The sequence below is a fragment of the Tympanuchus pallidicinctus genome, unplaced genomic scaffold, assembly GCF_026119805.1.
Source record: "Tympanuchus pallidicinctus isolate F22 unplaced genomic scaffold, pur_lepc_1.0 scaffold22, whole genome shotgun sequence".
Taxonomy (NCBI): domain Eukaryota; kingdom Metazoa; phylum Chordata; class Aves; order Galliformes; family Phasianidae; genus Tympanuchus; species Tympanuchus pallidicinctus.
The window spans coordinates 14,250,640-14,262,839 of record NW_026294739.1 but is presented as its reverse complement, the minus strand read 5'-3'; the positions used below and the strand labels follow the sequence as shown (position 1 = coordinate 14,262,839).

The 12,200-nt window shown below is 57.6% G+C and overlaps 1 protein-coding gene across 2 annotated transcripts; it reads right to left on the bottom strand.

Annotated features, from left to right (window-relative positions):
• Positions 1 to 81: 81 nt before the first annotated feature.
• MUC4 (mucin 4, cell surface associated) lies at positions 82 to 10,839 on the bottom strand. Of its 2 annotated transcripts, XM_052686863.1 has the most exons (27): positions 8,630 to 10,839; positions 7,963 to 8,102; positions 7,638 to 7,802; positions 7,403 to 7,558; positions 7,195 to 7,325; positions 6,898 to 6,986; positions 6,395 to 6,760; positions 6,157 to 6,276; positions 5,770 to 5,972; positions 5,326 to 5,404; positions 4,987 to 5,157; positions 4,755 to 4,856; positions 4,318 to 4,554; positions 3,875 to 4,009; positions 3,563 to 3,741; positions 3,316 to 3,475; positions 3,139 to 3,237; positions 2,847 to 3,029; positions 2,685 to 2,758; positions 2,437 to 2,501; positions 2,079 to 2,266; positions 1,736 to 1,904; positions 1,487 to 1,657; positions 784 to 821; positions 576 to 658; positions 319 to 406; positions 82 to 218 (listed from the first exon to the last, which is right to left on the bottom strand). In XM_052686863.1, the coding sequence occupies exons 1-26, from the start codon at positions 10,743 to 10,745 to the stop codon at positions 350 to 352; spliced, it is 5,676 nt and encodes a 1,891-aa protein (XP_052542823.1). In that variant the 5' UTR covers positions 10,746 to 10,839; the 3' UTR covers positions 82 to 218; positions 319 to 349. The 2 variants fall into 2 exon arrangements, with proteins under 2 accessions (XP_052542823.1, XP_052542824.1); XM_052686864.1 differs by lacking the exons at positions 82 to 218; positions 319 to 406; positions 576 to 658; ... (2 more) ...; positions 1,736 to 1,904; positions 3,316 to 3,475 and having other exon boundaries at positions 2,153 to 2,266.
• Between the last annotated feature and the right edge of the window lie 1,361 nt (positions 10,840 to 12,200).

Sequence of the window (12,200 nt, the reverse complement as noted above, 5' to 3'; positions counted from 1 at the left end):
GGTGGGTGGGATGGGAGTGGGCTTGGAGCAGGGACTGGCTTGTGTGATCTGATGTTGAGAGCTGGGGGTGCATGCATCACTCAGCACAATGCCCTCATCTCATTTTTATTCTGATTTGTTCATAATGCAGTGTGATTGCTGGGTCTGGTTGCACCATGCTGGGGCACCCTCCGTGGTAGGCACTCCTATGGATGACTCCAATCACTTCTTCAGGTCCTCTGCAGAAGATCCCATTGCTTTGGTGACCCATGTCCTCGTGGCACAGCCATGTCCCACAGCCCTGTATGTTCCATCCCCTTCCCATGCCCGGAGCCCTACCTCGTTGCCCCACTGCTGGGAGCAGAGCATGTTAGGGCTGCACAGTGCCTTGGCATGGAGGCAGGATGTGGGGTCTCTTGAACCGCATCTGCAAAAAGGGGCACAGGACAAGTGGTCTTCTAGTTGCACAATCCCTGCACTGAGCCCCAGCAGCAGTGCAGATCCTGCTGTCCCCAGCATCCCGAGCAGACTTTGAGCCCTGGGACAAGGACACTGCTGTGCTGCCCCACACACAGGGACAGTGACCCCTGGCACACCTGGATGGACGGATCGATGGCCCGGAGCTGTGGTTCCCAGAGCCTTCCTGAGGCCTCTGCCCCCTCTTCTGCCTTCATCAGAGCTGGGATGGGGAAAAAGATCAGAGCTGGGGGAGCACTGTGGGGACAACTGGGGAGCATAGGGACACTCCACTGCCTGTTCTGTTGCTCAGAGCTGGGCTACAAAGCAGGCTGGGAGTGTACTCACAGGAGAACGGCCGCTTTCTCCAGAAGGTCCCCTTGGTCCTAGGAGAGGAGGACAGAATGGGGACAACATATCGGTGGGGCAGGAGAGCCCCTGTCTTGCTCTCAACCCCCCATGCAGGGAGCACTGACTGAGTGTGGGGCTGTAGACAGGAATTGAGGAGGAAAAGCCCCAGCTCCTGCATACACCGCATTTCTTGCCTTGTCCCAAATGCAAACAAATGCTCTGGCACAATGGGGGCTCAGATGCAGAGCTTCCCACCCCACACATCCCATACCAAGGATAGGGTGCAGATGGGGATGGGTTGGTACTACTCCCCCAGCCAGCTCTGCCCCTACAATGTGCTTTATTTCTTGCTCCAGACCTGCTCCTCCCAGCAACACATGGATTTCAGCGGAAATCATTTGGATGGCATTCAAATTAAAATCAACAGAAAGCCCTTCTGTAACCAAACACAGGGTGGGACAGGGAAGAAACATGACCGCTCTCAGACATGGAGAAGGAAGCTGTCACTCCTCATTGCAGCAGACAACTGCAAATAGGGTGGATGATGCTGAGCTCAGCCTCCTTCCCCAAAACACCCCTGTCCCGTACCTGGGATGGATTTTCCACTTTTTCAGCATGGCAAAGCTTCTCCTGACACCCATTCTTAACACCCTGCCCCACAGCACCCACATTACGGGCCCAGCCCCAGTCCCTCGCTCACCTCCGGGGCTCCCGATGCCGACGGCAGAGCTGTGCAGCAAGACAGGCAGTGGAGAGCAGGAGGCAGAGCAGTGCCAGGGCCCCCACCATGATGCTGATGAAAGCAGCGAGGCTGACAGCGAGCTGCTCACAGTGAGCACCGCCCGGGGAGAAGATGGAGAAGGGCACGCAGCTGTGGAAGGGATGGAGATTTGGATACAGGGAGGGGTTGCTGTGTGGGTGGTGTCTCCCACCTCAGTGTCACAGCTACCTGCACGTGGGACCCTCAGGCAGGTGTTGGCAGTGGCCGCCGTGCTGGCAGTAGCCCTTCTTGCAGGGGGAGATGCAGATCAGTCCGCTTGTCTCCACATAGTCGAGCTGGTAACCCTCATAGCCATATAGCGAGCAGGAGAAGTAATGCTGCAGCTCAGGCACTGATACTGCAGAGGGATGGGTCCATGCATGGGGGTTTGGGGCAGCATCAATGCCTGCTGCATCCCCAGGACCCCTTGGTGGCGATCAGCACCAAACCATCTCCATCACAACCCCAGGGTGCATTGGATGGCAGGGGACAGCCACGGGAGTCCCATCACCGTTGGTACTGGGGCACTCACATTTCACCAGGTCCGTGATGTTGTCCAGGTGTAAGTGTGCAAAGTGTGCCAACTCCCGCCGTGCCCTCTGCCCATTGAAAGCAGTGGTGATGGCTACTGTCAGCTCCTCATTCAGGAACTGGATGACAAAGCTGCTGCTGTTGTAGGTAAATTTGGCTACCACAGCGAAGGTGAGGCCATCAGCTGTCCTGCTGGGAGAGGAGCTGGCTGCTGTTCTCAGTTTCCCCATGACTTATGGGGGAAAGAAGGGAGGGGGCTCACTGCTGTGAGGGTTTAGCAGTACTGGGGCTGGAAAAGCAGATCCGTAGGGGCAAAACTCTTTGTATTCTAAGCTCCGCCCTGTCTGCTCAGCACTCACATGCAGGTGATGTTGGTGTTGCTCCAAAATGCCTTCACCTCCAGAGAGCCCAGGATGGCTGAGACCTGTGCCAAGGGATTGGGTGGGAGATTTATGTGGGCTGTGATCCTATACCCCAGCCCCAGCTGCCTCTCAGGCATGGAGCACGTGGAGCTGGATCCCTGGGGGGGGGGGGTAATGCAACAGCACCCCAACCTGCAGCGTCCCACCCATCCACAAGCCACAGCCCCTCCCCCACCACTACGCACAGTGGCATTGACTTCCTCAGCTGTGGCACTTTGCGTTGCCCTGACCCACAGCAGCACGCTCCTCTGGGGCAGATCTGGGGACAAAACTGCATTGGTGCCTTTGTGTCCCAGGGCTGGGTGAGTTGGGATGGGTGACAGCCCCATGTAGGACACAGCACCCACCTGCGCTGGCCAAGGGCAGAAAGTCCCCTCCTGCCACCACACAGTGCCGGTCGGTAAATGCTGGGGGACACTCACAGGTGGGTGTGCAGGAAGGGGGGTGCAGGCGGCAGCGTCCCCCGTTGCTGCAGAAGCCCTCAGGGCAGGAGTGGGACCTGCAGGCAGTGCTACATCCCAGACCTTCCCCTGTGGGATGGGAGTACTTGATGCAGGAGGTAGACACTGCTTTTTGGAGCCAAGGTGTTCTGCTTGTTACCCCATACAAAGCTGTGCATCCCAGGATGCCTGCACTCACCTGCTGCATCGGCAGGGCAGGAGCAGGTATAGCTGCCCACAGTGTTGGTGCAGGTGAGGTTCCCCTGGCACGCCGTTTTCTGTACACACTCATCGATATCTGCAGTGCAATGCAGCATGGCACCGGGCGAAACCCCTCGAGGCCCCAGTGTTCATTCCCATAATGAGCCCACATCACCTGCACAGTGCTGCCCATCGCCGGTCAGCCCAGGTGGGCAGGGACCACAGCCCGTGTGCGGGTCACAGCCCACGCCAGGGAAGCAGCCCTGGGCACAGGGGTCTGGTGCGTGCTGGCAGAAGGGGCCCCAGTATCCATCGTCACACCTGCAGGCTGCCAGCTGCCAAGGGATTGTGATACTAGCTTAGGGGACATGAGAACAGATGGGATGGGGCTGGTAGAGGGAGATGTCCCAGAGCTTTGCTACCTGCAAGGAGGAGCTGGCGATGGTGGTCGTGCTGCTGTAGTCACACTGCTGGATGCTGCGGCAGCTGCACAGGGTGAAGCTGAGCTGCAGGAGGGCTGGGGGGAGGTGTGGGCTGACAGCCTGCAGGGTGATGCTGAGCGGGGCTGTCCCACGGGGCTCCCATGTCAGCATGCCGTTCTCTGTAGGAAGCAGAGGAGGAGGGGGCACGTGGCAGTGGTCACGTCCCAGCCCTCCTGGAGGGGTTCCAACCAGAACCCAACATCTGTGCGCTGCCCGTCCTGCCCCCATCCTGTCCCCTCTCTCCATCCCTACCCGATATGTTGAGCTCTGGTGAGATGTGAGGGACAAAGCGTACAGCCGGCCCCGTAGCTCGGTACTGCCTGGTGACTTGTTCTGTCCTGAATGCTGTGAGCAATGGGCTGCCGGTGATCACGGGAGGGAAGGAATCTGAGGGAAGAGCAGCCCTGTGTGCTCACCAAGAGTTCTTGGCATCTTTTGGTCAATGTACCTCGCAGTGATGAGGTGGCCCTGGGCAGATGTAGCCATGGCCACCCAACAAAATCCCTTCTGGGTGGCATCTCCCATGCCTGAGTACCAGCCAGCTGTGCCATGCAATTCAAGACTTTGGTGGCATCTCCCAGGATTGGAGATGAGCCAGCCGTGCACTGCAACTCAAGAACTTGGTGGCATCTCTCTTGCCTCATATAGCCCCAGGGAGGGAGCAGGGCTCTTCCATTTCCCCACACCCCACTTACCAAGTGCTGCCTTTCTCTTCTGGTAGTCCTCCACCAGGCTCTGAGTGGCCAAGCCCAGGGCCACATCCCCTGTGCTCAGCATGTCATAGATGCACTCCCTGCAGCCGTGGCACTGCGAGGCTGCCAGCTGATATTGGGTTTTGCTCTCCTGTCGCAGCTGAGACAAGAAGATGGGGTTGAAGGTTGTTACTGGTGCAGCCAGGGGCTGGGCAAACAGGCTGTGCTCTCCAACAGCCCCTGCAAAAGAGCACATCATGAGTAGGACCTCGTGTTTTTAAAGCTAGCTCTTTTTAGGGCTGGATTCCATGCGGTGGTAAAGAAATTGAAGGGCTCCCTTGGCACTAGTTTTGTTCAGTGTCCAAGCCTCTCCAGCCAGTGCATGGCCAGAAGGTGCCGGAGCGTGGGATGGCCAGGCTGGTTCCCAAGCTCTGACTTACAGGTCATCCCATAGCTGAAGATATCTTCCTCACTGCTGTTTACAGGAATGTTAGTTCCATTTGGCATCTGGAAGTCATCTGCTGGGTTATGGTTCCATACACCTGATGGAAATTCACTGTGGGATTGGAGTCCCCCGTGTCTGCCAGCAGCTATGGGGTGGGAAGGGGACCTTGCCCCTGGCCCTGCAGCAGTGCTGGAGGACAGGTGAGAGGATGCTGGCAGAGTCCTCACCCAGCAGGCCCCTGGTGCCATTATGGTACTGCTCCAGCAGGCTGCATACCGCATTGAGCATCCCAGAGTTGGCTGAGACGGAGATGGAAATGGTCCCATCAAAGATGGCTGTGATGGAGGAGGTGTTGACCAGCAGGACACTGGGGCTGTAGTACACCTCAGCATCCATGTCTGCGAAAGAAGACACAGAAGGAGCCCACACAAGTCTGAGATCTGAAATGATGTCTCTGAATTCAGAGAGGGGAGCATTCCCAACCTCACTGGCCAAGACCCTATGGGATGGGTACACCTCTGATCCTCCTCAGATACAATTAACATTTAACACCATGTCCCCCTTACCTCGGGAGTAGGAAAACTGGACGGTTTCATAGTTCAGCAGAACTTGTACCTCATTAGAGCTCCCCAAGGTCCACTCAACCTGCAAATGGATAACTGCTCAGGATGTCCCTCCTGCTTGTCCCTCCCCACCCCCTGCAGAGGACAAACTGCTGTACGCTGTCCTCCCCTAGAAGAGGTGTTCATCCTGGAAGATGTGTTGGCACAATCTTTGCCCCAGAAAACACATGATGACACAGCTTTGATGGCTGCATGGGTAAGGATGGTGAGTGCTCTCCACCGCCACTGTCACAGGGCACATCTGGGTTACCACCACTGCTTGGTTGATCACCAACGGTTGACCATTGCAACATGTTGGCTCCAGGCTCAGAGCCCTCTCAAGGGCTGCTTTGGTGACAATGGGAGATATCACTTACCAAAATGGGTGCAGAGAGTAGCTCTACTCACTGTTGTGGTGGTGCTGGAGGTGTACTGGGCAACGAAGGCCATGAAGTTGGTGGCCCGGGCTGTACCGGTGCGGGCCATGCGCCCTTGCAGCACAAAGCTGGTGTGGGCATCACTGGCCAGCAGCAGCATGAAGTCCCCAAGTGCATTGAATGTGTAGGTGAGGCCGTCTAGGGTAGTGACATGGGGGTCCCCAAAGGCATTGGCTAGGGTCCGAAGGAAAATGGAGTCGTTTTGAGAAGGGAAAGGAAAGCAAGCACTGGTATCATTGCATGGAGGAAAGCAAACCACAGTGCTCAACAGTCTCCACTGGGATACTGCAAACCACAGCCTACATGGGTATGGCCATGCTATCTGCTCAGTGCCCCGCCACAGAGGAAGGGGACCTACCAGGGGTGGGTGGCACATATCCCTCACAGCCAGCTCTTGGTCTCTTCTCGCTGTACCTGGTGCAGAAATGAGGCTTCCCCACTTGCCGGCAGCACCATTCAAACGCCTCCAGCTCTTGGTCTGTGGGGACACAGTGGTTGGGTTGGGGATATGGGGATATGGGGGTCCCACTGTTCCTGCAGAGTGTAGGCAGACCCTGCGGGTGTTTTAGGGCCGGGACAAGGTGGTGCCCACTCACTGTCTGAAGGACTGTTGGGTGGGCTCCAGAATCTCTCCTGCCATCCTTCCAAAAACCCTGTGCCGCGGTACACACACCGCACCCCAGCTCCCATCCGGCTGGGGGATGTGGTGCGCAGCACCGTCACAAAGAGGTCTGAAGTATTTTGGGGTACAGTGGTCACCCCAGGTGCAGGAGGGGACTCAGCACTTCTGCTCCGGCGGTATCGGGGGTCCAGCTCTGCCTGGGGCCGTGAGCAGGGGCAGGGTGGCAGCTCCATGCTCCAGGTGGACGGTGGTGGCTGTGCCTGCAGCCACGTCAGGCACTGCAGCCTGTAGTTCACCCAGCTGCGGTTGTCCAGCCGGAACAGCCACAGCCCACGCACATCTGGGGAGCAATAGGAAAAAAGAACAGCAGGACTGCAGCCACCACTGAAACCCTGCAGTGGGGCTTGTGCAAAAAAAGGGTCTCAACAGCCTCCATCCCACCCAGCAGTGAATTGAAGATCTCCCCTGGTGCCATACCAGTGCCGGAGCTGCGGTGCTGGTCTGGACGGTACCTAACAGCTGGTGGCTCTTCAGTCAGCTCACTGTTCAGGGCATAGCCATCACCACTAGGTAAAGAGAGGAGCTCTGGGGTTAGGGTTAGAGTTAGGTTAGGGTTATGTTCCTGCACCCAGTACACTGTGGGCAGGGGTTTCCAGTTGGGGCTGGGCAGCTTTGTGGGTTATCCTTGGAGAGTGAAGCTTGAAATGGGACACGGCTACACTAGAGGAGAGAGCTGGGGCTATCTCTGGGGACACACACACAAGGTCACAGCACCTGGAGAAGCCGATGAGCGCATCCCTGGCTGCCAGCCTGGCGTAGTCCCACCGCATGCCACCATCCTGGTACAGCAGCAAGGCAAAGGAGCGGCTGCCATCAGTGGAGAGCACCGCCTGGTACGTGTTGGTCTGGGGAACCCATAGAGGCCCATCAGCACCCCACTGCTGTGCCCCATCCATTGTTAGTGGCAGTTCCCCTTTGTCACCTGTGCATCATCCAGCTGGGACGGGTACGATGGAGCCTTCTCCCACGTCACCTTCAGGGTCCATTTAGCAGAGTATGGCACCCGCATGTATTTCTGAATCTTTGCTTCCACATCATGGATAATAGGATCTCGGATGGAGCCGAGGGTGGGGTACTCCTGTGGTTGCAGGGGGGTTTCAGTGGGTGAGGATTGGAGGCAGCAGGGTCACAGCCTGTAGGTGCCCAATGACCCTGACCTGGTACCAGGTTGTGCCAACACCACGAGAGAAATCCGCATCGTCCCAAAAGGCGGCCACCACGGGTAAAGCCTCGTGGCCACTGAAGCCCTGGGAAGGGGGGTGGGGGCTGGAGGGGACGTGGTTGTCCGTGGGAGGAAAAATGATTTGTCCATTGTCTGTAAACTGAGCAGAATGACAGGTTAGGTTGCACCCATACATCCAAGAAGAAAAAAATCAATTTTAGGTGATGAAAAATTAAATCAGATCCCATTTGTGTGGGTTGTTTGTTTGTTTTTTCCTACTGAGCAGGCTGCACATCCCTTATATAGGAATAAGAACTCACGTAGAGGGTGTCCCGCAGTGCCTTCCCCAAGGGGAACCCGATCTCGGGCTCCAGCAATGGGGAGTTAAAGTCCACTGTTCTCTGGATGCACTCTGTGTCCCCTTCCGCTGTGCCAAATGGGTACAGTGACACTGCTGGGACTGACACAGGCAGGACATTAATGGGGGAGGTTAGAAACAATTAAACAATTAACTTCTGCTCCAGTTTTCATTCTGCTCAGCTGCCTCCTCGCCCTGGGGTGTGATTTTGGTGGTGGGTCCCCCATCCCGGGTGGAATCCCAAGAGTCACCCTCAAGGATACCTTCTCCCTCCCCCTCCCCCCCCCTCCCCCCAAAATGCCATCATGATATTTAACCCAATTTGGCTTTCTTTGTGGTGACTCAGGAGGCAGAGATTGCAACTGAAGGAAATGAGGCACTTCAGTCTCGGTGACTCTTCCGATTTTGGGCTGGAATGCTGTGAATAATGAACCTGATGTGAACCCTGGCACGTATTGTGAGGGGGGTGTGCCTGCAGATGCTCATTGCCTCCGGGGTAAGAACATGGCCAGGGGCTGGGCAAGAACTTGAGCATGTATCAAGTGAATTCTCTCTCTTAAGCTGAGAAAATAAGGCTGAGGGCCCCCTTCTCTCCTTCACGTTGGGAAAGGGGAAGAAAATCCACTTACCGAGCTCAGTGCCAGTCTTGGACATGGGATTCTGGGGGGTGGCATAAGTGGATGCCGCTGGTGCTGTGATTGGTCCACTCTGTGCCCCTAAGCCTGGAGCTGCTCTGGTGGGGCTGCTGGCTGCTGGTATGCCCTTAGCAGGGCTGGACATGGCAGTAGATGCAGAGGTGGCCTTGTGGTTTGTCACTCTTAGGGCAGTGGGGACATCATGCATAGCAGAGGGGGACTGGGCAGCACTGTTGGTCGTTGCCGTAGGAGGTGACACCGTGGTGTGCCTGGTCACCATGGAGGTGTCAATGCTGGGTGAGCCAGCTGGTGTAATGGCATTGCTGGAGGGGATGGTGTTCTTCCAGGACATGGCTGTGGCTTCCCATGTGTCTGTGCTGGAATCCTCTAAGGCTGGGTCACGGGAACTGCTGGTGGCCTTGATGGGTGTCTCTGGGGTGACACGGGGGCTGTGTGGCCCCAGAGAGCTGCTAGAGACAGCAGAGGAGGGTGTTGTGACCATACTGAGAGAGGCATCTCTTGTTCCCACTGCTGGACCACTGGCACTGACGATGGGTGTGACGGAGGGTGCCACCACTGCTGGACCAGTGAGACTGGCACTGGGTGTGATGGATGCCTCCACAGTTGGTGTGGCAGAGGATGCCACCACTGCCAGACTGCTGTTCTGGAACACAAAAGGGGACACGCTCACATCTGGTTCAGCAGTGCTGCGGCTGAGGGCAGGGGACGGTGCTGTGACCGATGCCAGGGATGTGGGAGGACGTTGGCTGCCCACTGCAGATGGTGACACTGGGGTGGCCCTTCTGACACCCGGCTCAGCACCTCTGGCCATGGGGGTAGTGGCAGAGGAGGTGTTCATATCCCCTGTCATCTGAGCAGCACGATGGCTGTGGTTTGGTGTGGCTGTGCCTAGCTGAGCAGTGGTGCTGGCACTGAAAGGATATGGTGCTGGTGGTACTGACACTGCAGAAGTGCTCTTAGTGTTGGCTGTGGGGATGAGGACACCCACTGTGGGGTTTTCAACTGGGATTGAGCCTGTTAATGCCTGTGGATGGCTGCCCAATCCCAGGGCAACTGATCGCACCATGTGCCCAACTGTACTGCCACTGGAGGATGCCACAGCAGGAACTGTGCTGGGGACCATGCCCACGTTCAATCCCATTGAGGTGCCCTCAGTCTGCAGGACAGCAGTGCCTGTGGTGGCTTCAGCAGTGGTGGACACTGTCTCAGCACTGCCCAGGGCTGCATACGGGGTGGTGGGTACATGTGCTGCAGTGCTGACATCCATGGCCGTGCCTGATGTGCCTGGAGCTGCTGCGGTGGTGGCGAGAAGCTGAGAGGTGACACGGGGATGGGTGACGGCTGCGTCTCTGTGCAGCCCATCTCCAGATGTTCCAGGGGCTGCCAGCCCAGGGGCTGTGGCCTCACTGACAACGTCAATGGCAGGAGGAGTGATTGTTGGTGAGGCTGTGCCTGGGGGGATCATGGTCCCTGATTTCTGCATTCCAACATGATGCGGAGACCCTGTGGTTGCTGGCACAGTGGGAGATGTGACACGGTCAGGCGTGGTTGGTGCAGGCTCGGTGTTCCCCGCAGTGATGCTGGCTGCTGTGACAAGAGGAGAGGTGGCCTCATCCAGCCCTGCTGTCACCTCCTGGGACTGGCGCACTGCAGCTGTGTGAAGCTCAGCTGGGATCCAGGTGAGGGAGTGGGGTGATGTCCCTGTGCTGCGTTGGACATCAGACAGCACCACGGTCTGTTCTGTCCCTGGCGTCCTCTCTGTGGTGCCAACACGATGAGGCTGCACCAACCCATCGTTACCAGTCGCTGTGCTGGTGGCTGAGGAAGGTGCTTCTGTTCCCAGCACCGGAGGAGCTGCAGGGGCGAGTGTCACAGGTGGTGATAAACTGTCACTGGGTGCTGGGACATCTCCTGTCAGCATGCTGCTGTCACTCACGGGTTCCTTGTCTGTGATCCCTTCTTGTAGAGGCACAGCTCTTCCTGGTGCAGGCTGCCCAGTGGTGCTCTGCAGAGCTCCGGGTGACCCCACAGACACTGTGGGAACTGTGCTGCTGCTCAGTGGCACTGAGGTGCTCGTCCACTTCTCCATGGGTACAAGTGGAGATGCTGACAGTGTGCCCGTGGCTGGTTCATACGAGTCAGAGCCAAAACTTGGAGTCACAGCCCTACCTACCCATCCAGAGGTGCTGGCAGGGTGGAGAGCAGAGGCACCTGTCACTGCTGAGGTCCTGCTGCTGTAACCTCCTCCAGGGACACCATCTGGCAGCGACACAGCAGCTACCACACTGGAGACCATCTCCACATCCAGCCCCATTGGGGTGCCCTCAGTCGGCAGGACAGCAGTGCCTGTGGTGGCTTCAGCAGTGGTGGACTCTGTCTCAGCACTGCCCAGGGCTGCATACGGGGTGGTGGGTACATGTGCTGCAGTGCTGACATCCATGGCCGTGCCTGATGTGCCTGGAGCTGCTGCGGTGGTGGCGAGAAGCTGAGAGGTGACACGGGGATGGGTGACGGCTGCGTCTCTGTGCAGCCCATCTCCAGATGTTCCAGGGGCTGCCAGCCCAGGGGCTGTGGCCTCACTGACAACGTCAATGGCAGGAGGAGTGATTGTTGGTGAGGCTGTGCCTGGGGGGATCATGGTCCCTGATTTCTGCATTCCAACATGATGCGGAGACCCTGTGGTTGCTGGCACAGTGGGAGATGTGACACGGTCAGGCGTGGTTGGTGCAGGCTCGGTGTTCCCCGCAGTGATGCTGGCTGCTGTGACAAGAGGAGAGGTGGCCTCATCCAGCCCTGCTGTCACCTCCTGGGACTGGCGCACTGCAGCTGTGTGAAGCTCAGCTGGGATCCAGGTGAGGGAGTGGGGTGATGTCCCTGTGCTGCGTTGGACATCAGACAGCACCACGGTCTGTTCTGTCCCTGGCGTCCTCTCTGTGGTGCCAACATGGTGAGGCTGCACCAACCCATCGTTATCAATCGCTGTGCTGGTGGCTGAGGAAGGTGATTCTGTTCCCAGCACCAGAGGAGTTGCAGGGACTTGTATCACTGCAGGAGACAAATCTGCACTGGGCATTGGGACGTCACCTGTCATCAATCTGGTGGCAAACATATGCTCCTCAGTTGCTGTTATCTCTTGCAGAGGCACAGCTCTTCCTGGTGTGGGCTGCCCAGCAGTGCTCTGCAGATCTTTGGGTGACCCTACAGTCTTCAAGGGAGTGGTGCTGCTGCCCAACGGCACTGAGCTGCCTGTCCCTTCCTCTGCGGGGGCATGTGGAGCTGGAGATAGCGTGGCTGTGCCTGGTCCATATGAGTCACTCCCAAACCCTGTGGTCACTGTCCTTCCCGCCCATCCAGAGGTGCTGCTGTCAGGGTGGAGAGCAGGGGTACCTGTCACTGCCGAGGTCCTGCTGCTGTAACCTCCTCCAGGGACACCATCTGGCAGTGACACAGCAGCTACCACACTGGAAACCATCCCCACATCCAGCCCCATCAGAGTGCCCTCAGTCTGTGGGACAGCAGTGCCTGTGGTGGCTTCAGCAGTGGT

What these genes read in the sequence shown, in the direction of transcription:
- MUC4 (XM_052686863.1), bottom strand. Translation starts at nt 10,745, where the DNA reads ATGGAGAAGTGGACGAGCACCTCAGTGCCACTGAGCAGCAGCACAGTT. An exon ending in TTGGCACAACCTGGTACCAG is followed by an intron (nt 7,559 to 7,637) that starts GTCAGGGTCATT and finishes CTGCAACCACAG; the next exon opens with GAGTACCCCACCCTCGGCTC. An exon ending in CTGAGGAAGTCAATGCCACT is followed by an intron (nt 2,502 to 2,684) that starts GTGCGTAGTGGT and finishes CCCTTGGCACAG; the next exon opens with GTCTCAGCCATCCTGGGCTC.